Genomic DNA, 25,905 nt, shown 5'->3' with positions numbered 1-25,905 from the left:
ATGTGCTATATGATCGTTTTATTTGTATTGAAATTATAAATTGATATCTGGTTGATTTACGATTGTTTTTACTGATTGATATATTGATTTATTGGTTACTTGTTTTATTGGAAAATGAAATATGTCTAATGTATGGATCATGGAACTACTACTTGCTACTTGAATTGTTTTATTAGGACATCATTTGGGTAGGTTGAAGTATGGAGGTTTAGCTCTAATCAAGCTGGTAAATCCTTACAGACCTAACATGACCCTTGGGTAGGCTTTTAGGCCCCGAGATGTTCCCTTGGGTAGGCTCTCAAGCCCCAAGGTGCTTCCCTTGGGTAGGCTTTGAGGCCCCAATATATTTCTTGAGTAGACTCTAGGGCCCCAAGGTATTCCTTTAGGTAGATTCACATTTTTGGGAAACTGCATATCGGTGGAGGGTGGAGGGTACTACATTGATTTTAAAAACATGTTTACCGAAATAAACTACTATTATTTTTAAACTATGATTACATTTTATTCTGGTTTTAAGGGAACGCACTAGACGTTTATTTTTAATCTCTTGAACCTGGTCCTCTAAATGTTTTCTCTGAACTGTACGCTTCATTTCTTTTACTTGAAGAAATAGCAGTGGAACCTCAGCTCATCACAAAAACCTGTAGAAGCTTGAATCAATAATGAAATTCTATGCTTGTCATTTATCTGCATGTCATTCAACATCATTAGGTAGTTTTGTATTACTGAGCTTCCCAAAGCTCATTCTTTACTCACCATTTCAGGTTAAAAGAATCGATCCAGTGCAGCTAACAACTTCAGTATTGGGAGTTCCTTCGACTTTGCTTGCATAGTACAATACAATGTGTAATTAGAGGGCATGTAGGTCACATCTGATTTTTTTATATATTGAGTTTGGAACTTGTATGATTTAATTCTATTTGTAATATATGAATGGTTTTCTGAACTTGTATTTTATTCATGAATTGTTTTATGATTTTACACGTTTTAACAAAAAAATTAATTTTTCTTGAATTTTTACTGTGGGTCGCTATGGTGGCCCTAATGTGACAGCTCGGATCGGATCAGGTCACCCGATCGGTCTGAGGTTGTTACAATTACAAATAGATCATGGAATGTTGATCACTAAATTAAAATATTATCACAAATAAGTCATTAGTTGAGAAAATTATTACACAATCTAATATAATAATCGTTTTTATCCCTAAAACATAATTTTTTAATTAATTTGATCCTAATTCAAAATAATTCAATAAATTTAATTATTTTTATATTTAAAATAAATTTAGTTTTTATTATTCTCCTAGATTAATTGTTCTTCTCTAAGAAATGTATTAGTTTTCTATTTTTTGTAAGATAATAATTTAATATTACTTTCATAGTATAATAATAGTTTAACATTAACTTGTTGACGTTTTATATCTTTTTTGATTTAATAAAAAATTTTAGTTTGAAAATATTATAAAAAATAATTAAATTGATAAAAAATAATATAAATTGCCAAAATTTAATAAATTATTTTGAATCAATATCAAATTGATATAATATATAAATTTTAAGATTTAAATTCATTATTATACCAAATTAAACAAAACATCGAAAAAAATAATACGTGTGTAGTAATATTTTAATCGAATGATTTATAATTGAAATAATAATAAAATGATGTGAGTGTATTTTACCCTTTTAGGGTTTGCCTCGTCTACTTGTAAATTTAAGTTTAAAGGATAACACGAATGGAAGATTGTGGAAGAAGAAGAAGAGCAAACATAAAAATGTTCATTATAAACATTGAATAAAAGGTACAACAATCATTTGTCTCAAGTCAAATCATTCCCTAATTCTAACCCTTTGGTACAGCCATGGTTACACAACATTCTCCCCCTGCAACATCATCCCATTCCCATTTTGAGATGGTGGGGGTCAAAAGGTGAAGCAAAGATCAGCAGCGTGAATGAGGTATGTGTGCGCCAGTGCCACCAGCATCAGCACGTACGCAATCCCTTGGTCAATAGACGTCCCTGTTTCAAAAACCATCAGTAAATCAAATGGCAAAATCCCATCTCTTAAAGGAAAACACACAGAGAGAGAAAGAACAAACCGTCGCTAGTGGGGGCAGGGGCGGGAGCAGAGGGCTGAGCCTGAACAGCAGCAGGCAAGGCAATCATAGCAACAACAGCAAGAGCTGTTAAAACAGCCACGAAAGAAACTCCCATTATTCTTCCTTTCAAAGACACCCCTGCAATGCCACAGGAGAGCCTCGCATACAAAGAGAGAAAGCTTTGAATATAATTGATGATGTGAGGACGAAATGAGAGAAAGGGTTGGGGATGATTTTATAAGGAGAGGGAGACAAAACATAGGAATAAGATAGAATTTGGGACATGATCAAGAAACAGAACAGCACATGTTTCGGAGGTTTAGTAAGAGGTTAAGCTAAGCTTTGGTCTTGGGGTATGTTGGGGTAACCGAGTCTGAGTCACCCTAACAGCCTCATGTGAGATGGCTTCTTTTTTCCTGGCCCTCCTTTCCTCTGCAACTTCAGCCTTTTCTTTTTCTTTTGCGACAGTCTGTGACATTAGTTGGCTCCAACTGCTTGTTTCGGTTCTGAGTCCTCCCCATGTGCTCTCTTTTCACTTCTCTAACCTTTTTCTTCTTATACGTTTCTTATTCTCTCTTTCATAAAATTAGTATCAGTAGCTAATATAATATTCAGAGTAAATTTGGATAATTTTTTTATATATCATTAATCGAAAAATTGATTCAACTATTAAATTTGAATAAATCGAATAAATTTTATTATTAAAACCGATTAATTAAATTGAGATTTTTTTTTTCATTTTATCTAAATAACCGAATTGCAGTTTGATGAATTTTCTAAGACGTTTGCACTTTAGAATCGGTCGTTAAAGCCGGCAAATGCCAACAATCATTATCTTGTGTGAAGATTCTCTATGACTAAACTTTGTATCTTCCACTATCCCATCTAATTAAGAACACAATGAATATTGTTTTATTTTTTTCTATTTTAAATCTTAGAGGGTTGGGGTCGTTTCTTTTATATTCGAAAAATTATGAATTTAAGTACCTAAATTACTTGTCATTTACCATGAAAGTTATGAAACCAATGGCAGGCAACTTGAATCAAGTTTTTTTTTTTGTTTTAAAAGTGGATTTTGATCCTTCTTATCCACTTTGGATTTCACACTAGTTATGGTTCTCACGAAACACAAGCACTTTGAGCTCATCAACCAGTAAATGTTGGTCTACCAATTGCTGGTGATTTTCAGCTATCGAAATCCAAAACAAGATACTTGATGTATACTAAATTTTTTTTATCCATATTATTATTATCCTTATTATTATTAATATTATTATCATTATTATTATTATTATTATTATTATCATTATTATTATTATTATTATCATTATTATTATTATTATTATTATTATCATTATTATTATTATTATTATCATTATTATTATTATTATTAAATATATATTAAATAAATAATAAATTACAGCCCAATTACAATTGGACCGGCCCAGTTACAAACCAACCAGAACCGGTCCAAATCCAACCAGAAACCCTAAATATTTGGGTTTCCAGTTAGGGTTTCCTAACCCTAATCTAGCCAGCCGCCATCTTCAATCTCAACCGTTGGATCTGTTTTGATCCAACGGTCCACCATTTGCCAGAGGAAACCCTAGGGTATCTATACCCTAGGGACATGTCCCAGCGCCGCCGCTGCTGCTTCCAGAAGCCCTCACCGCCTCCGCCGCTGCCACGTCCCGAATGAAGGCTCCAGAAAATCATATACCAGCCGTCCATGCAAGGCTACGGGGTGAGTCACCACTGGTAGTCCGGTGACTCACCAAGGCCCCCTCTTCGGACCGGTCTGAGACGAACACCGGTGGTGGCTATAAAAGCCACCACCCCATCTGCGAAAAAAAAAAAAATCGGGGGACAGAAACCAGAGACAGAAACAGAAAACGGAAAAGAAAAAAAACACAGAGAAAGGAAAAAAAATAACAACAACTAAACCAACGATCTCAGTCAGCATCAACGCAGCAAGGAAAAAAGAGAGAAGAGAGGAAAAAGCTTACCCTGTCAACGGAGAGCCCCAACCGTCACCGGATCTCACCAAAACTTCGAAAAGCCGAAGGTATTATTGTAGATTTGCTCCGATTAGGAGCCGTTTAACGGAAAAAAACATCGGAACCGTCATTAGGACGGTCCGATCTACATTTAGGATAAAAATATTTTTCCGGCCACCGAATACGGTGGCCGGCGGCGGTGGTCGGCGGCAAAACTCACGGCGGCAGACGGCTGCCGGATTCCCTCCGGTGAGGGAATCTAGAGAGAGGCCAGAGAGAATTCTCTCTCTCTCTCTCTCTGCTTAAGAAAAGAAAAAAAAAGGAAGAAATGAAATGGCTGGCCCTTCGGGCCAGCCGATTTGGACTCTTATAGTCCTTCCCGAACGACGTCGTTTCGGGAAGGACTATGCGCGTAATTATGAAATAGTTAAACCCCGTCCGCAGTCCTTCGTATTTGTAAATTTTACATTTTGGTCACTAAACTGAATTTATAATAATTTTAATTCAGTCTTTGAATTTTAATTTTATTTATTTTAGTCCTTTTTATTAAAATAATATGTTTAGGATAAATTACAGATTTAATCCATTAATTTTAATAAATAATATTTTAATTCTTAGTTTATATTTTTAATTTATTTTATTATTATATCCGAATTTTAGATCATTTTATTTTAGTCACTAAATTATTAAATAAAGAAATAACATATTTAATCCCTATAATTTTGATTAATTAGGAATTAGATTTAATTTTATTTTTATTATAATTTAGTTATTTATATGTTTTCATTTTACTGCTTAAAATACATTGTTTTAGTGATATTTTTATATTATATGGTTAAATATTTTTATATTCATAAATATATATAATAAATAATAATTTTTAAATATTTATTTTTAATATCGAAGAAAAGGACAGTCTTAATACAACTGGATGTCCTATTCTTATATTTTAAAAAATTAAAAAGTAAACAATATTATTTAAATTAATATTTCTCAATATCAAAGAAAAGAGCTGTCTTAAGGCACCTAGAAGTTCTTTTTGGATATTTTTAAATAAATAAATATTTTTTATAATTTTGAAATAATAGAATTATAAATTAAATATATTTTTGAATTTTTAAAATTTTAATAATAGAGACAATTTATAATTAAAAAGTACCAATTTTGGGCGTTGTAGGGGTGCTAATCCTTCCCTAAACGTAACCGACCACGAATCCCTTTTTATTATTAAAAAGAATGAATTTTTGGTTATAAACGCAGATCAGTTCATTTTTTATTAGTGTTTTCTTTAAAACTCTTTTAAAAAAAAATAATTTTTAGGTATTTGACCTACCTGATCCAAAAGGTCGATGGCGACTCACAAATTATTTTAAAAATTATTTATTCACATCAATTTCCCCGCCAAATTTAATATTTCGTGCCCGGACGAAAACCGGTTACGACAGCTTGGCGACTCTGCTGGGGAGCCTGGTCAAACTTTAAAAAAAAAAATCAATTATAAATTGTCTCTATTAATTAAAAATTTATATATTTAATTTTTAATTCTTTCTTTTCAAATTTTTATTTATTTATTATTTTTATAATATTTATATGTTTTATTTTATTTGCAAGTATTTTATTTCAGTATTTATTTTTTCTGTCTAAGGTTTGAACATTTCTCCTCACACACAACACTTGCATTGCATTACATAAAGCTCTATAATTGAGTTGTCCTTTTTAAGTGAGAGTGAAAGCAACGTCTTCGTGAGAATTTATTCTCCGTGTCAGACCTAGCAAGTAACTTTCTGGGTTCATATGCTCTATGTCTTCGTGAGAATTTATTCTCCGTGTCATGCATAGAGAAATGTATCCCCTCGAATTGAACTCGATCCAATTTAGTCTGTAATGGACTAGGATTGAGGGTTAGCAACCCAAGGGGGCATTAACAAGGACAATTCGGGTACCTTTTACTCCTAGATCTGAAACCTTGCATATAAAAAAAACCTTAGAAACTCTTCCAATTCGAAGTCATGCCGAAATTTTGTCCAAAATAGGTGTACACACAGGAGAAATGAATTCTGTCTTTTCTGTTAATTTATTTATTGTTTAAATTACATGTTTATTTAAATTATTTAAATTCAGAAAAGCATGTTTAAATAAAGAATATTTATGTAAATATTATTATTAAATTTCTTTATTATGTAAACTAATTTATTTTCTTTTTGTGTGTTCTTTATTTTTCTGTTTGCATTGCATCATACAGGATAAAAGACATTGATCCTTGTGTTAATTGTCTCATTGGAAAGCCTTCATCTATGGATAAAAAGTGTTCAAGTCAAGTAATTCTAAACTCAGAAGTAAGGCAGTGGGCTGAAGACTTACAAAGACAAGAAGGAGACAGCCTGCAGGATGATTATGTATCTGACTTGGCCAGTTATGCTCCAGTTTCATTAAAAAGAAATGATATGCAAGATTTGCGAAGCATTTGGGAAAGTTGGGATTCAAACAAAAAATTGCAGTTTTATCAGACTTATGGAGACATCCCATATCTGCTCTATGTAGAAGTTGATGATGAATTACTCCGAGCCCTAGTTCAATTCTGGAATCCAGGGTACAATTGCTTCACTTTCAATAAGGAGGATTTGGTCCCTACTATTGAAGAATACACAATTTTGTTACATATCGAAGGGGCTTTGGAGAATCGAATCTATTCAAAGTCAATTAAAACTCAACCCTTCCGAGTTAAATTAGAAAAAATTGCCGGAGTACGAGAAGAATGGGTAGCATCCCGTACAAAACAAAAAGGCGAAAGCGAAGGCATTGCTTGGACCAACATCAGAGAACTTATTCAGAGCCATCCAGATATTAAAGTACGATTCGATCTATTTGCTCTGGGTATATATGGTATGGTCATCTTCCCAAAGGTATTGGGATATGTTGAAGCTGCAGTGGTAGACTTGTTTGAACAGCTATCGAAAAAGATTAATCCTGTTTCTGCCATCCTAGCAGAGACCTTCAGATCGTTAAATGCTTGCAGAAGGATAGGAGGTGGACGATTCTCAGGGTGTACCCAGTTGTTATATGTTTGGATCCGTAGTCATTTCTGGAGGACAGAAAAGGTTTCATACCGACGCTTTAATACGGATTACTCACCATTAAAAGAATTTCTAGAGCAGGAATGGCCGAAAGAAATTAAGAAAGATATGTGGATTAATGCCTTTCGAAATCTGCAAAGCAATGACGTTGTTTGGCGCGTCCCGTGGCAAATCCAAAGGGAATTCTTTTACAAATGTGGTGATTACAACTGGATAATGTTGCTTGGATTATGGGGAGGAATTGGATATGCACCACTTCTGGTTATAAGACAGTATGAAGGTCGTCAATTTGTACCTGTCACTGCTGGACTACAGTCATCTGAGTTTGCATTCCACAGCAAAAATTATAAAAGAAACATCATGGAAGCCGTTACAGCTTGGAAAACAACTTTTTGCATCCGAGCTAAAGCAGCAAAAGAAATGTTAACTCCTGATTATGAAGAATGGAGATCTGTCAGGAAAAATGAAAATATTCCTCTACCAGATCAAAATGAGGATATTTCTATGGATGATCGCATCAAGGTGGTTCCATCAGAGATTGAAATTCTGAGAGCTGAGTTTGAAACAGAAAGAGAAGACTGGTCGAAAGAATTAGAGCAAATGAGACAAGATAAAGCTATGTTGGGGGTTGACATTGACTTTCATTCATCACAATGTGCAATGTTGAGAAAAGATAAAGAAAAAGGTGAGGATGAGTACAGAGCCTTACAGAAAGATTATCAGGAGTTATATAAATCCCGAAAAGCATCAGGACCCAGCCAATCGACGGTACAGATGACCAGAGAATTGAACATGGAAAAAAGACGAGTTGAAGATCTGAAAGGAAAGAATAGCCGTCTACTCAAAAGCCTGGAAAAAGGAAAGCAAAAAATGGAAGATTTTGAGGTCGACAGAAGAGAGCGAATTATAAAACACAAGGCTGAGCACCGTGAGATCATGAATGAAATGCAAAGAGAAAGAGATCAAGCCAAAGATTTAGAAGAGATGAAGAATGACATCTTTGTTAAATTTGAAAGCGAAAAAAGTATCATGTTCAAGGGATTTGAATCTGAAATGAACCAGTTGATTGCTGAGCTTGAAGTCAGAGACCAAAAGATGGAAGAATCCAATATTGAAAAAGAAAAATGGGAATTAGAAAGAAAAAATTTCAACACCAGACTTGAGGTAGAACAAGAAGTGGCTAACAATTGGATGCAAAGATGCAGAAACAAAGATGTTCAGATCCAGAAGCTTAATCAAAGAACGCAAGAAGCACGAACAAAACTGGAAGAAGATCTGGATCAGTCTAGAAACAAAAATTCAGAGTTTAATGCTTACATTTTGCAACTTGAGGAATCATTGTTTCAAGAAAAGGTTCGTCTAGGACCTAATGACCTCAAAGAAAGTAATGAAGAAAATGCTTCACTGCGAAGACGCATTAGAGATCTTGAAAAAATTCTGCACAATTGTCAAGTCAGGATCACTGAGTTAGAGCAGACTCTTGAAGGAACAAATGAACAATGGCAAAAGTCAACTGAGTTCTATGTCGAAAGAAGTGAAGAAAGAAGCAATATGGTGTTCGAGGCCATGGTTCAAATGAGCGAAGTTGCCAGATATGTTGGGGAACTAGCTGTCGAAGCCAAAATAATTGAGCATCAAGTTGATCCAGTTTCTAGATGTGGAAAGAAGGTGTCATGGTTAATGAAAGAAATTATAGAGCTTAATAGGAAAGCTATGCCTTATCTGTAGTTCTGAACTATTATAAAGAAACTTTTGTATGCCGATGAAAGTTGTTCTATGACAGTTAACTTTTTGGGATCAATGTTTTTACATACATGCATTTTGCATACATTCATCATTCATTTCATTAATTTTCGCTATGAATTATTATTATTTTTATTAAGTTAAAATTCATTAATTAAAATTTGAAAAAATAATATTAAAAGATTTTTCAATCGCAGTTACTCTGGCCAAAAGAGAAATACTACATCACTACGGTACTAGACAATCTACTAAGAGAATTATGGAGGATAAAATACAGCGTATTGAGGAACAACATCATAAAGAACAAGAGGAAATGAGAATGAAGCTGGAAAAAATTGAAGCCAGTATTGCAAGTTCACAAGACAGTATGATGAAGAAGATAGAGGACATGTTTAAAAGGCAGGCTATCAGTGGAAAAATGCATGAAAATCCTGTATCTTTTGACCAAGATCCTATGTATCCTCTAGGTTTTCCACCAGAACCAATTTATCATTCTGGTACTACACCTATACAAATCAATGCTCGTACATCTGCATTACAAGAAGTCAAACCACATGAAGATCAACAAGTGGATCCTGCATCTTCAAGCAAAAATCCGCTTATATCAGATGTGAAAATAGGGGATCTTAATACTGATCATTTGATCCCGGATTTGAATGAGCTGAATGAGAAACAAAAAGCAAATGAAGAACTGACCAGACAGATCAAGAGCTTAGAAGAACGAATGAAATCTGTAGAAATAACTGAATCATTCTATGGGTTTGATGCTAGTGAGTTGAGTTTGGTTCCAGACCTAATCCTCCCTATCAAGTTTAAAGCTCCCGAATTTGATAAATATAATGGTACTACATGCCCTTCATCCCACATTACTATGTTTTGTCGAAGAATGGCAGGGTATGTGAAAGACGAAAAATTGTTAATTCACTGCTTCCAGGATAGTTTGACAGGACCGGCTTTAAAATGGTATACTCAATTGACCAAAGCCAACATTAGATCTTGGAAAGATTTGGCTAAAGCATTTTTAGAGCAGTACCGCCATGTGACAGACATGGTCCCTGATAGATGGACTCTCCAAAATTTGGAGAAAAAGAATAATGAAACATTCAGACAGTATGCCCAGAGATGGCGTGACACTGCGGCCCAAGTTCAACCACCTTTGTCAGAAAAAGAGGCCACAGTGATGTTTGTCCATACATTGAAGGCTCCTTATTTAAACCATTTAATGGGGAATGCAACCAGAAATTTTGCAGATTTGGTCATTTCTGGAGAATTAATTGAAAATGTCTTGAAAAGTGGCAAGATTGAATCAAATGATGGGTCTAGTTCCAAAAGACCTACATACCGGAAAAAGGAGAATGAGGTCAACAATGCCAATTCTTACAGCAAGGATTCATCGAAAAGTGTTACAATAACCCAGCCAAGAGTTAAGAAAGAGGAAACAAACACTAATCGAGCAGATTCCAGAGGATCTCGAAAGGAAAATGAAAGGTTGTCTTTTACACCTTTACCCGTACCATATGCTGAGATCTATGATTCACTGTTAAAAGCAGATGTTATACGGCCTTATCCCTTGGTTCCCATGCAACCACCATTCCCTCCTTGGTATGATACAAAGGCACACTGTGTTTACCATGAAGGAATTACGGGTCATTCCATTGAAAACTGTTTAGCATTCAAAAGGGTGGTTCAAAATTTGATCAACACTGGGAAGCTGGAATTCAATACACCATCTGCATCAAATCATCCATTGCCAAATCATGGAGATAAAAACGTGAATGCAATTCAGGAAGAGAACAGAAAGAAAGCAAAAACTGACATTTCTGAAATAAAATCTCCGTTTGTTTGGGTATTCCAACAACTATCTTTAGCCGGTATAATTCCACAACAATTCAGGCCAAAGCAGAATGAAGGCAAGAATTATTGTGAATATCATCAGGAGAAGGGGCATAAAATTCAACTATGTCCTGAGTTTAGGGATTTGGTGCAGAAATTGATGAACAACAGAGAAATAGAATTCTTTGAAGAAGAACCCGGAAAAAAAGAAAATGATATTTGTTCATCAGAGGATTCTAAACCAAGTCAAAGAATAAATGATCCTGTGATCATTAATGTGAAATCATCCACGGTGATTCCTGCACCAATAAAGCCAAAAGTAGTTATTACCACTCCTCTACCATTTCCATACAAAGATACCCGCAGGGTACCTTGGAATTATACTACCAATGTTTCAATGGTAGGAGGATCTGTTTCTATAGATAAAACAGAAGAGAAAATACAGAGTTTGGGTACCACATCGACGTCTGAAGCAGTGAGCGAGGTCGGTTTCTTTACAAGAAGTGGGAGATGTTATTCTCCTGAGACATCCAATGCTTCAGAACAAGTGAAAGCAAAAGGAAAAGCCATGGCAATACCTCAGAAGGTATTTGAAGATGAATCCCTTCCAGCATTCAATGAGCCTGTGACAGAAAAACAAGCTCAAGAATTTTTGAAATTCCTGAAACATAGTGAGTATAGTGTGGTTGAACAACTACACAAACAACAAGCGAGAATTTCTATTCTTGATCTCTTGATGAATTCAGAAGCACATAGAAATGCTTTGATGAAAATCCTCAATCAAACATTTATCCCCGAAGATATATCCCTCAATAAACTTGACAGAATTGTGGGACATATAGCCGCTGACAATTACATAACTTTCACAGATGATGAAATACCAGAAGGTGGAATGGGGTCAGTAAAAGCTTTGAACATCACGACACATTGTCATGGTCATGTGTTGCCAGGAGTATTGATTGACAATGGATCCGCTCTCAATTTGATGCCTCTAGTTACACTTCAAAGAATGCCTCTGGATCAATCACACATGAAGAGTTATCAGAATGTGGTACGAGCATTTGATGGTACTCAAAAAGAAGTGCTTGGGAAAATGGAAATACCTTTGTTAATTGGCCCAGTCGTGTACAATATTGACTTTGTGGTAATGGACATCCACCCCACATATAATTGTCTATTAGGGAGGCCATGGATTCATTCAGCAGGAGCCGTTCCTTCTTCATTACATCAAAAATTGAAATTTGTTGTGGATGGACAATTAATATGCGTCAGTGCTGAAGAAGAAATCATTGCGTCTGTAACAAGCGATGTTCCATATATCGACACCAATGATGAGGCTCTTGAATGCTCTTTCCGAGCTCTTGAATTTGTAAATGCAACCTTTACTCCAGAAGGAAGCAAAATCCCATATCCCAGATTGTCTGATTGTACCAAGATGACGGTACAACAAACTTTAGGCATCGGAGCTAAAGCTGGGAGAGGTCTAGGAAAGAATCTTCAAGGGATTTCAGTTCCTATCAGTATAAAGATGAAAAAAGACCGTTTTGGGCTAGGGTTTAAGCCCAATTTTCAGCAAAAGAACAAAGAGATGAAAAGAAGATGTGAAGACAGAAAGACAAAATTGAAAGGGGGAGAAATCCTTTGGAAACACATGTCTTTCCCACAGTTGAAGACCACATTCAGATCAGGGGGAACAATTAATGTGGAACAGCAGCTTGTTGAAGCCTTTAAAGAAGAAAAGTTGACGAAAGATCAAGCCATAGTTGAAGAAGCTATGAATGGATTATTTGTCAACATGATCATGAATGACAACAAGACTGGCAAGTATTTGGATAGGATTCGCCCATGTCTTCCTGGAGAAACACTCATCAATTGGACCGCTGAAGATCTTCCCATAGTTTTTAATATTAATACAGAGTAATATTCAGAACTAATCTTTATGTTTAGCTCAAAAATATGAAAACTTTTTGTTATCTTGTAAAAGAAATTATGTTAAATATAAGGAACTTTCTTTAAAATTTTCAGATGGCAATCATTCTTTACATTTTCTTTACATTTTTACATTTATTTCATAAATTTACTATATTCTTTCGGAAATATGTCCGACTTAAATTTGCAGGTGTCACAGTGTTAATAGCATGTTTATTCCTAGATTTAATCCAGTGATAAATTTAGAGCAGCCTATATGTCTGGAAGAAATCAATGGTTGTGAAGATGAACTGGAATGTGATGTTCCTACTGAATTATTAAGATTGGTAGAAAAAGAGGACAAACAAATTCTACCACACAAAGAAGAGGTTGAGACTGTGAATTTGGGAACAGATGAAGAAATAAAAGAGGTGAAAATTGGTACCACTCTGACAGTCCAGATAAAACAAGAATTGATAAATCTCCTTCAAGAGTTCAAAGATATATTTGCCTGGTCCTATCAAGATATGCCTGGTTTGAGCACAGATATAGTGATACACAAGCTTCCAATCAATCCAGAATATAAACCGGTTCAACAAAAGCTCAGAAGAATGAGGCCAGAAATGTTGTTGCAAATCAAAGAAGAAGTAATGAAACAAATCAATGCAGGTTTCCTACAAGCATCTAAATACCCAGAATGGGTAGCCAACATTGTTCCCGTACCAAAGAAGAATGGAAAAGTTCGAATGTGTGTGGATTACAGAGATCTCAACAAAGCTAGTCCAAAAGATAGTTTTCCATTACCCCACATAGACACATTGGTGGACAATACTGCAGGACATGCATGGTTTTCATTTATGGATGGATTTTCAGGATATAATCAGATAAAAATGAATCCTGAAGACATGGAGAAAACAACATTTATAACCATGTGGGGCACATTCTGTTATAAAGTGATGCCATTTGGATTGAAAAATGCAGGGGCAACATATCAAAGAGCCATGGTAACTTTGTTTCATGACATGATGCATAAAGAGATTGAAGTATATGTAGATGACATGATTGCCAAATCCAGAACGGAAGAAGAACATATTCAAAATCTGAGGAAGCTTTTCCAGAGATTGAGGAAATATCAATTAAAGCTCAACCCCGCAAAATGCACTTTTGGGGTAACTTCTGGGAAACTTTTGGGATTTGTGGTCAGCAAAAAAGGAATCGAGATTGATCCAGATAAAGTCAAAGCAATTCAAGATCTTCCACCACCCAATACAAAAAAAGAAGTTCGAGGCTTTTTGGGGAGATTAAATTATATATCTCGGTTCATTTCTCAATTAACTGACAAATGTGATCCAGTGTTCAAATTACTTCGAAAGAACAATCCTGAAGTCTGGAATGAAGAATGTCAAGAAACTTTGGATATTATTAAGAAATATTTATCCAATGCCCCAATTTTAGTATCACCAATGCCTGATAGACCATTAATTCTCTACTTGACGGTCTTCGAAAATTCGATGGGATGTGTACTAGGACAGCATGATGAATCAGGAAGGAAAGAAAAAGCTATTTATTATCTGAGCAAGAAATTTACTGATTGTGAAGTTCGATATCCACCAATACAAAAATTATGTTGTGCTTTGGTGTGGGCTACTCGAAGACTCAGACAATATATGTTATACCATACTACTTGGTTGATATCCAAACTTGATCCTTTGAAATTCTTAATGGAATCACCAGCTTTGACAGGCAGAATGGCTAGATGGCAGATGTTATTATCTGAGTTTGATATTGTATATGTCAACCAAAAAGCGATAAAAGGAAGTGTCATAGCTGATTTTCTGGCCAGTCGTGTATCAAATGATTATCAGCCTTTGAACTTCAATTTTCCCGATGAAGATTTGTTGTGCATATCCATGAATGAAGAAGTCAGAACAAATGATGAATTTGCAACTTGGAAGCTTTATTTTGATGGAGCATCTAATGCTTTGGGACGAGGAATCGGGGCAGTGTTGATTTCTCCAGAAAGTGTTTATTATCCCTTTACAAGTAGACTGGAGTTCTTTTGCACCAATAACATGGCGGAATATGAAGCTTGTGTCATGGGATTGAAAGCAGCTATAGAAAGAAAAATCAAATTTCTCAAAATATATGGAGATTCATCTTTAGTGGTGTATCAATTGCGAGGAGAATGGGAAACAAAAGATCCCAAATTATTGGAATATCGAAATTTTACCCTCGAATTATTGAAAGAATTTGAGAGGGTTACCTTCGATTATCTCCCTCGAGAAGAAAATCAAATGGCAGATGCTTTGGCTACATTAGCTGCTATGTTTCAGGCAACTCAGAAAGTTGATATGATGCCAATCAAAATGCAAGTGTATGAAATTCATGCACATTGTTATAGTGTGGAAGAAGAGGTAGATGGTAAACCATGGTATCATGATATCCTGCAATATATCAAAAATCAAAGTTATCCACCAAATGCATCGGAAATTGATAAAAGAACCTTGAGAAGAATGGCTGCTGGATATTTTCTTGATGGAGAGATTATATATAGAAGAAGCAATGATCAAATGCTATTGAGATGTTTAAATACCAGCGAAGCTCGAAATGTCATTAAAGAAGTACACAGTGGAATATGTGGAACACATGCAAATGGTCTTTCTATGGCCAGAAAAATAATGAGATATGGATACTATTGGGCTACCATGTACACAGATTGCATTGATTACGCAAGAAAATGTCATAAATGCCAGATATATGCAGACAAGATTCATGTACCCCCATCTCCTTTACATGTAATGACAGCACCCTGGCCATTTTCTATGTGGGGAATAGATGTCATTGGGGCAATCACACCAAAAGCATCGAATGGACATTGCTTCATCCTTGTGGCAATTGATTATTTTACCAAATGGGTTGAAGCTGCTTCATATACCAATATTAAGAGATCCACAGTCTGCAAGTTCATAAAGAAAGAGATAGTTTGTCGATATGGTCTACCAGAGAGGATCATTACAGATAATGCCCTAAACCTGAACAACAAAATGATGACTGAACTTTGTGCACAGTTTAAGATCAAACATGCAAATTCAGTGGCCTATCGTCCAAAGATGAATGGGGCAGTTGAAGCAGCAAATAAGAACATCAAGAGAATCATTACAAAGACCACTGAAACTTACAAAGATTGGCACGAGAAGTTATCTTTTGCTCTATATGCATACCGAACTACTGTTCGAACATCTACTGGGGCAACGCCGTTTTCTCTATTCTACGGAATGGAAGCAGTCTTACCAATTGAAGTTGAGATTCCATCGCTCCGAATATTGAGAGAAATAAAATTGGATGAATCTGAATGGATCCAAGCTAGATTTGATCAATTGAACCTTATTGAAGAGAAAAGATTGAAAGCTATTTGCCATGGACAGATGTATCAAAAACGGATGATGAAGTCTCATGATAAGAAAGTACATCCAAGAGAATTCCAAGAGGATGATCTAGTACTAAAAAAGATCTTGCCTATACATAAAGATTTCCGTGGGAAATGGATGCCTAATTGGGAAGGGCCATACGTTGTGAAAAAGGCCTTTTCCGGAGGAGCGTTGATCTTGGCAGAAATTGATGGAAAAATTCTGAAAAATCCAATAAACTCAGATTCTGTCAAGAAATATTATGCTTGAAGAAAAAAAAAGAAAAAAAAAAGAAAAAAAAAGAAAAAAAAGAAAAAAAAAGAGGGAAAAAAGAAAAGGGGGTCAAGGTGAAAACCCGAAAAGGGCATCTTGTAATCAAAGGAAGGATTTGAGTTGAAAACCTGAAAAGGCGGCTCAAATGCAGGTTGATATTAGGCATCTGGCAATCGAACTCTCTTAAGATTTTGATAGTTTGGAAGAAACTTCACATCTACAAGCATTTTAACAACGTTTGAGATCTTCCAGACAAAAGCTTACATCATTACTCTAAATTGTGTCAACTTGATTAATTTAGAAATACTTATGCTTATAATTTGTTGAGACATTTGAATTTTTATTATTCTTATGCTTGCCATAACTTTGAATACAATTCTATCTATTTCAAGTTCAATTTATTTGAGATTCAATTTATTTTTGGAAATTCAATTTATTCTTTTCTATTGACTTAACATAATTTTGAAATAATTTAAAGATTTCTGAATATCATTTTATGATTAATACTTTTGAATACATAGAATACAAAGTAAGCAAATCATCACCATCTTAAAAGCCATGAACATCAAGATTGTTACACGGCATGCTACCAACAACGAGGTCGAATCCGCCAAATCTACTCATCAAATTGCTCCAACCGATCACCATTCAGTTCTTACACATCTGTTTTCAAAAATACCAAGACAATAGAAGGTGATCTTTGCAGCACTAATTCCAACAAAAGGAAACAAGACATTGATATCACTGGGAAATACGTTTCTATACAGATCCTTGTGTATGGTCTTTAAGGAAATCTAGAAGCATTTCCACTTCATCAGGTTCAAGTGGAGTAACTTTATTCCTTCCAACCCATACTAGATTCCATTTTCAGTACTCATTAAGAACATACTTCTGGACAATCGAAGGTGTCTCATTGTCATAAGCTTCAAGAGCCTTACAGATCCTTTCTGTCAATTTGGCACTTCCTGTACATGTTTATAAACAATCCAACCTTTTATATGGGCTCAATAGCATCTACTGGAAGTGTTCTTTGAGTTATCTGATCTGATTAGACAGAACCAAGCATCTTCTGGAAGTGTTCTTTGAGTTATCTGATCTGGTTGAACAGAATCAATCAGTGAATTTAGAAGATGAATGTCCATAGCATCTTCTGGAAGTGTTCTTTGAGTTATCTGATCTGGTTGAACAGAATCAATCAGTGAATTTAGAAGATGAATGTCCATAGCATCTTCTGGAAGTGTTCTTTGAGTTATCTGATCTGGTTGAACAGAATCAATCAGTGAGTTTAGAAGATGAATGTCCATAGCATCTTCTGGAAGTGTTCTTTGAGTTATCTGATCTGGTTGAACAGAATCAATCAGTGAGTTTAGAAGATGAATGTCCATAGCATCTTCTGGAAGTGTTCTTTGAGTTATCTGATCTGGTTGAACAGAATCAATCAGTGAATTTAGAAGATGAATGTCCATAGCATCTTCTGGAAGTGTTCTTTGAGTTATCTGATCTGGTTGAACAGAATCAATCAGTGAGTTTAGAAGATGAATGTCCATAACATCTTCTGGAAGTGTTCTTTGAGTTATCTGATCTGGTTGAACAGAATCAAGCAGTGAGTTTAGAAGATGAATGTCAATAGCATCTTCTGGAAGTGTTCTTTGAGTTATCTGATCTGGTTGGACAGAACGATCATTGAATTTGGAAGATGAATGTGTCAATAGCATCTTCTGGAAGTGTTCTTTGAGTTATCTGATCTGATTCAGTAGGAACCCCAGAACTGATCGTTGGAATTGAAAGATGAACTGCATGATCATCTTCATTAAGAAGCTTATTTTCAAGTTTCTTATGCTTCTTCCTTTTCAAAAATCATAGCATAAGTTTCGTCTTTGCTTGTAACTGGGATTATCACATAATGGCTTCCCATCTTTTACCGGAAGAAGTACGTCAGCATTTTTAGTCATTTGAACAGCACATATAAAATTTGCCAATTCTGCAATTGATGAATCTGGACCACATTTCTCCAGGGCTATTGAAGTTTCAGCTTCTGAGAATCACATTTTTGTCAAGTATAACAGTTATTCTCCTCATCAGAATCATAATTCAAGATTTCTCGGTATTAGAAGAACTATCGATATCTGTGAAATCATCTTGAAAGGTCACTTCATAATCAGATGAGTTGTTATCAGAATCAACATGTTGCCTGAATGCAAGCTTTTCAAGAGCCTATACTATTGAGTTTTATTCTCAAGAGGTTTTGTGACGTTATATCTACATCTACATTTGTCAAAGATGCTAGATTCTCTGATTTGAAGAAGACAGATATATTGAGTTTTTACAATTGAAGAAATACTCAATTCACCAGTCTGAAATCAAACAACTTAATATTCATGCATCATATTTAGGCATTTGCAAAAATAGATGCATTTTCATTCATTTTTATTCTTGTTAAATTTTTAACAGAAATTTCAAAGATTTTAGCAAAGATTTAAATCCATCATTCAATGGATCAACAGTACTAGTTCGAGTTCATAATGAGAAGAACTCATCTGAAGAAGGAAGAAAAATTCATAATGAGAAGAATTTGTTCAACCTTTTGCTCAAATCCATCATCTGGTGGATCAGTTTTTCCAGTTCGAGTTCATAATGAGAAGAACTCATCTGAAGAAGGAAGAAGAAGTTCGTAATGAGAAGAATTTGTTCAACCTTTTACCTGAATCCATCATTAGGTGGATCATCTTTTCCAGTTCGAGTTCGTAATGAGAAGAACTCATCTGAAGAAGGAAGAAGAAGTTCATAATGAGAAGAATTTGTTCAACCTTTTACCTAAATCCATCATTAGGTGGATCATCTTTTCCAGTTCGAGTTCGTAATGAGAAGAACTCATCTGAAGAAGGAAGAAGAAGTTCATAATGAGAAGAATTTGTTCAACCTTTTACCTGAATCCATCATTTGGTGGATCATCTTTTCCAGAAAAAGTTCATAATGAGAAGAACTCATCTGAAGAAGGAAGAAGAAATTCATAATGAGAAGAATTTGTTCAACCTTTTACCTGAATTCATCACTTGATGGATTATTTTTGCCAGAGAAGGTTCATAATGAGAAGAACTCATCTGAAGAAGGAAGAAGAAGTTCATAATGAGAAGAATTTGTTCAACCTTTTGCTTGAATTCATCATTTGATGGATCAACATTGCCAGGTAAAATTCATAATGAGAAGAACTCATCTGAAGAAGGAAGAAAAAGTTCATAATGAGAAGAACTCATCAAGAGCTTATTCAACCTTTTGAATGACTCTATCACAAAAAGGAGGTCATCATCATCCCCAGCAGAAAGTTCATAATAAGAAGAACTTATTTGGAGAGAAAGAAGAATTTATTCAATATCTCCATTATGATCAAAGTAAAGTCAAATGGATAAAAAATTTTATTATCTTTTCATCTTTGCCCTATTCTTGTTAACACAAGAATGAGCAAAGAGGGGCAGCTGAAGATACTAAATTTTTTTTTTATCCATATTATTATTATCCTTATTATTATTAATATTATTATCATTATTATTATTATTATTATTATTATTATCATTATTATTATTATTATTATTATCATTATTATTATTATCATTATTATTATTATTATTATTATCATTATTATTATTATTATTAAATATATATTAAATAAATAATAAATTACAGCCCAATTACAATTGGACCGGCCCAGTTACAAACCAACCAGAACCGGTCCAAATCCAACCAGAAACCCTAAATATTTGGGTTTCCAATTAGGGTTTCCTAACCCTAATCTAGCCAGCCGCCATCTTCAATCTCAACCGTTGGATCTGTTTTGATCCAACGGTCCACCATTTGCCAGAGGAAACCCTAGGGTACACGTCCCAGCGCCGCCGCTGCTGCTTCCAGAAGCCCTCACCGCCTCCGCCGCTGCCACGTCCCGAATGAAGGCTCCAGAAAATCATATACCAGCCGTCCATGCAAGGCTACGGGGTGAGTCACCACTGGTAGTCCGGTGACTCACCAAGGCCCCCTCTTCGGACCGGTCTGAGACGAACACCGGTGGTGGCTATAAAAGCCACCACCCCATCTGCGAAAAAAAAAAAAAACCGGGGGACAGAAACCAGAGACAGAAACAGAAAACGGAGAAGAAAAAAAACACAGAGAAAGGAAAAAAAAATAACAACAACTAAACCAACGATCTCAGTCAGCATCAACGCAGCAAGGAAAAAAGAGAGAAGAGAGGAAAAAGCTTACCCTGTCAACAGAGAGCCCCAACCGTCACCGGATCTCACCAAAACTTCGAAAAGCCGAAGGTATTATTGTAGATTTGCTCCGATTAGGAGCCGTTTAACGGAAAAAAACATCGGAACCGTCATTAGGACGGTCCGATCTACATTTAGGATAAAAAATATTTTTCCGGCCACCGAATACGGTGACCGGCGGCGGTGGTCGGCGGCAAAACTCACGGCGGCAGACGGCTGCCGGATTCCCTCCGGTGAGGGAATCTAGAGAGAGGCCAGAGAGAATTCTCTCTCTCTCTCTCTCTGTTTAAGAAAAAGAAAAAAAAAAGGAAGAAATGAAATGGCTGGCCCTTCGGGCCAGCCGATTTGGACTCTTATAGTCCTTCCCGAACGACGTCGTTTCGGGAAGGACTATGCGCGTAATTATGAAATAGTTAAACCCCGTCCGCAGTCCTTCGTATTTGTAAATTTTACATTTTGGTCACTAAACTGAATTTATAATAATTTTAATTCAGTCTTTGAATTTTAATTTTATTTATTTTAGTCCTTTTTATTAAAATAATATGTTTAGGATAAATTACAGATTTAATCCATTAATTTTAATAAATAATATTTTAATTCTTAGTTTATATTTTTAATTTATTTTATTATTATATCCGAATTTTAGATCATTTTATTTTAGTCACTAAATTATTAAATAAAGAAATAACATATTTAATCCCTATAATTTTGATTAATTAGGAATTAGATTTAATTTTATTTTTATTATAATTTAGTTATTTATATGTTTTCATTTTACTGCTTAAAATACATTGTTTTAGTGATATTTTTATATTATATGGTTAAATATTTTTATATATTCATAAATATATATAATAAATAATAATTTTTAAATATTTATTTTTAATATCGAAGAAAAGGACAGTCTTAATACAACTGGATGTCCTATTCTTATATTTTAAAAAATTAAAAAGTAAACAATATTATTTAAATTAATATTTCTCAATATCAAAGAAAAGAGCTGTCTTAAGGCACCTAGAAGTTCTTTTTGGATATTTTTAAATAAATAAATATTTTTTATAATTTTGAAATAATAGAATTATAAATTAAATATATTTTTGAATTTTTAAAATTTTAATAATAGAGACAATTTATAATTAAAAAGTACCAATTTTGGGCGTTGTAGGGGTGCTAATCCTTCCCTAAACGTAACCGACCACGAATCCCTTTTTATTATTAAAAAGAATGAATTTTTGGTTATAAACGCAGATCAGTTCATTTTTTATTAGTGTTTTCTTTAAAACTCTTTTAAAAAAAAATAATTTTTAGGTATTTGACCTACCTGATCCAAAAGGTCGATGGCGACTCACAAATTATTTTAAAAATTATTTATTCACATCAATTTCCCCGCCAAATTTAATATTTCGTGCCCGGACGAAAACCGGTTACGACAATGATTGGCTGCTTCAACACCACATGTTTCGTCTCTGACATTGGACCCATCAAACAACTGGGGGTGTTATGAAACATTCATGTGCATCATCGTCAAGCTCTATCTGCATATTTGAAGCAGTCTTGCGCGAGTTTTTCTTCTTCTTCTTATGCTCATATTGACACAGTTACAGAAAGCTGTAACTGTTATCGGCATTGTTTTGTACTTGTTTGCTCTTGCAACCGCGGGGAAATGAGTAAAACATAAATTTGTTTAAACTTAAATGATATATTTTATTCGACATTGTTTTCAGCGAAACAAGTAGACCCTGAATATACATTAGGAAAGATATATGTAATTGTATCAAAAGACAAATGCAACAAACTTATATCGAGTTTAAGCTTAAAACGTTATTTATAATGAATTACCCTATAAACAAGACTTCACATAGAATGATCTGAATGACGTAAACAAACATTTTATATTTATTATTTACAGTGATTTCTTTAATCGCAACTGTGTTAGTCACTACCTGCAGTGTATAAGAGGTAAGATACAACTTACATATTTAATGTCAAACCTCATAATGAGAAATATACGCCTTAATCCTTGTGTTAAATGTCAAAAATGTCTCTTGTTCGATCTTTAACACAAGGCTTAACAATTTTTGTAACACAACATTATATTAAACTGGTACTTACTGATAATTAAACATTATATTAAAGTAAACAATGTAATACAACAGTGATAACAACTGAAAGCTACTATATAATATATAAGCCAAGTATTTTATCAGTTAAGTGGGCAACAATATTTTTATTCAAGCTAAGAAGGCCAAAGGAAGGCACCCATTGCATACTTTCTCTTTTGCTTAACATCTCCATTGACAGATAGGCCATACTGATGAAGCAGGCAGTCGAGTTGGCACTCGGGCATGTTCTCGTAGTCACTTTTGTTGTACCTGGGATAATGAAGTGGCATCTTAAAGGAACAATACTTGTCGTTCCTTGATGCTTGCTGATGCTTCCCATTGCCCATGTCCAAGACCTTGGCGCTACTTGTTTCACTCATCTTCTTCTTCTTCCCCCTTTGAAGAACCAGTGTGTTGAAGCTAGTGCATAGAAATGATGACGAAGTTGAGCCTTTTTATAGGCAATGAAAGGTTCAAGATATAGAGTACTCAGTACTACAGGCAGGCTGGATTCTGTTTTGTCTTTACCAGCTTTATGATACGGGGATGATAGACACTAGGAGTCGCCATTCAATGCACGTCTGACAATTCTATATGATTTTCTTAGATCGAATTGGTATCATATAACTTGTTAATAATAACATTAAGGGTAAACTACACTACTAGACATTGAACTTTTAAGGCACATTCATTTTCTTATCACTAAACTTTTAAAACTTGTAATTCATTTTCATTATGGTCACTGTCATTAACTGCCGTTAAGAGAGCTGATATGGTACGTTAATGTATTTTCCCCCTAAAAAAACTCTTCAAGTTTCAAATTTGCAGCCTCCACCAAGGCAAAATTCTGGATGAACGAAGGGGTCGCCGATCAATCCCAATTGTGGGAAGGATTCATTCGGCTAAAAGATTAACGTCTGACAATTCTACATGATTTTCTTAGATCGAATTGGTATCATATAACTTGTTAATAATAACATTAAGGGTAAACTACACTACTAGACATTGAACTTTTAAGGCACATTCATTTTCTTATCACTAAACTTTTAAAACTTGTAATTCATTTTCATTATGGTCACTGTCATTAATTGCCGTTAAGAGAGCTGATATGGTACGTTAATGTATTTTCCCCCTAAAAAAACTCTTCAAGTTTCAAATTTGCAGCCTCCACCAAGGCAAAATTCTGGATGAACGAAGGGGTCGCCGATCAAATCCCAATTGTGGGAAGGATTCATTCGGCTAAAAGATTAACATAGTTTAGTTTCAAGCTAATCTGATGGTTGACAATGGTAGATCAGAAAGTTTTAACTTTTAATTTTGATTAAGATTTACTTAGTGCTTGAGGAGATTGAAAGGTTTTCCAACAAGTTTGAACTTAATGAAAGAAAAAGAAGAAACATAGTAGTAGTTTGATGATCTTTTCATCCGGAGGAACCACTGAACAACAATAGAAACGACAATGAAAGAGTGATGCTCCGACAGAAACTAAAAACTAAAATTATTTGACCCGACACTATTGAGCGTTATATCAACCTAAAATAAATCTATGTTAATATTTTGGTCGAACGAAACCTTTTCATTGTTGAGATTAATCAACGACTATTCCCTTCATTGGAAGTTCAACTTTTGCAACGATTGTCAATTTGGAAAATTAGTTTTTTTAAGGAAAAATATTTAACGACTAATGATAGTGACTGTAATAAAAGCGAATTAAAAGTTTGATTATCAAAAAGAAAACATCCTAAAAGTTCATTGACTACTAATATAATTTATCCTAATTAATTTAGTCAAAAATATGCTTTGAAGGATAAAACTTGATTTTGAGTCATCGTCAGATCATGGACCTACGTTCCACGTTAAAGTTATGGTTAGAAATTCGAATTTCTTAATATATTTATAACAATGTTCGGTATATAAATTCAAATTCAAATCTTCATACATATATAATTGTATTCGTGGTTGATGAAGTCATCTAAGGACTCTAAAGGGGTGTTAGAAGCCCTTCATTCAATGATAATCTCCCATGTTCAAGTTAATTACAACTCACAAAGACTTTGGTAATTCTTTCATACTAAAATATGACAGTTTAATACATTAATAAAATGGGTTCAGAAGCTTAGAATTTAATAAGTAGGGTCTGATCCCACAAAAAACAAATGTTAAAGATAGAATTAGGTACATCCAATGGAACCGAATTTGTTTTTGGTTTCATCTCAACTGTGTTTGAAACTTCAATGCCAGATTATGATTTTGCATTCTCATCTTAAACTAAGCAGCCGATGCATTGAATATAGGACATAAGCATGGGGAGAATTAAATGCAATAAGTAGAATAGTTTTAAACATGATTACAAGTATCTATTTTAAATTTTCTTAATCATTAACCCTGAAAATAATGTAGTATCTATTTTAAATTTTCTTACGGTGGAAGGGTCATCTTTGCCCCTGTAGTGAATCCAATTTATCATTTTCGCCCCTATCGTATTTTGGCAACAATTTAGCCCTTGAAGTTGTTTAATTGCATCATTCTACATAGAACCTCTAACTTAAAACCCTAAACTGAGGGCTTTAAGTTAAAGGTTTAAGGTTTAGATGTTATAGTTTAGGGTTATTAATTTAGGGTTTTAAATTAAGGGTATGATATAGATTGATGCAATTAAACAACTTAGTAGATTAAATTGATACGAAAATATGATATGAGCAAAAATGAAAAATTTAGTCTACAATAGAGGCAAAGGTGACCCTTTTGCGCATGTTTTTTTTAATCATTAATAATATACCCATCCTACAAATGTAATTGATAAAATCTAATACTTTTAAAGAAAACATCACTAGGCGGCTCAATAAACTCTTTTTACAGGATATTTGCTTCCGAATAGCAGTGTATGATGCATTATTCCTCGGCACGCAATGCTTTGGATTACTTGAAGTTAAGATAGAAATAGGGATGGCTAAAATAATTGAATCGACGAGTTTTGATCTAATCTGATTTTATAAGGGCGGATTATTTTTGAATTTTTAGGATTCAGGGTGAAGCGAGGAGTTATATACTAAGTAGGTTCGGGCCGAGACGGGCATGGATTTAAGATGAAAAATCATTAACCTGACTTGACACGATAAAAAATATATAATATATTTAAAATTTTAAATATTTTATTTTTAATTTATTATTTAATTATTAAAAATATAGTATTATTATAAAAAAATTA

At 34.4% G+C, this 25,905-nt stretch overlaps 1 protein-coding gene across 1 annotated transcript; it reads left to right on the top strand.

Annotated features, from left to right (window-relative positions):
* The first annotated feature begins 2,502 nt into the window (after positions 1 to 2,502).
* Positions 2,503 to 22,262, top strand: LOC120155295. Its single transcript, XM_039166856.1, has 5 exons — positions 2,503 to 2,604; positions 9,619 to 10,245; positions 11,398 to 12,033; positions 12,977 to 14,977; positions 22,194 to 22,262. The coding sequence occupies exons 1-5, from the start codon at positions 2,503 to 2,505 to the stop codon at positions 22,260 to 22,262; spliced, it is 3,435 nt and encodes a 1,144-aa protein (XP_039022787.1).
* The last annotated feature ends 3,643 nt before the right edge of the window (positions 22,263 to 25,905 follow it).

The sequence above is a fragment of the Hibiscus syriacus genome, unplaced genomic scaffold, assembly GCF_006381635.1.
Source record: "Hibiscus syriacus cultivar Baekdansim isolate YM2019G1 unplaced genomic scaffold, ASM638163v2 tig00111166_pilon, whole genome shotgun sequence".
Taxonomy (NCBI): Eukaryota; Viridiplantae; Streptophyta; class Magnoliopsida; order Malvales; family Malvaceae; genus Hibiscus; species Hibiscus syriacus.
Note: the sequence above shows the minus strand (reverse complement) of the source record. Positions and strands in the feature narration are given on the sequence as shown.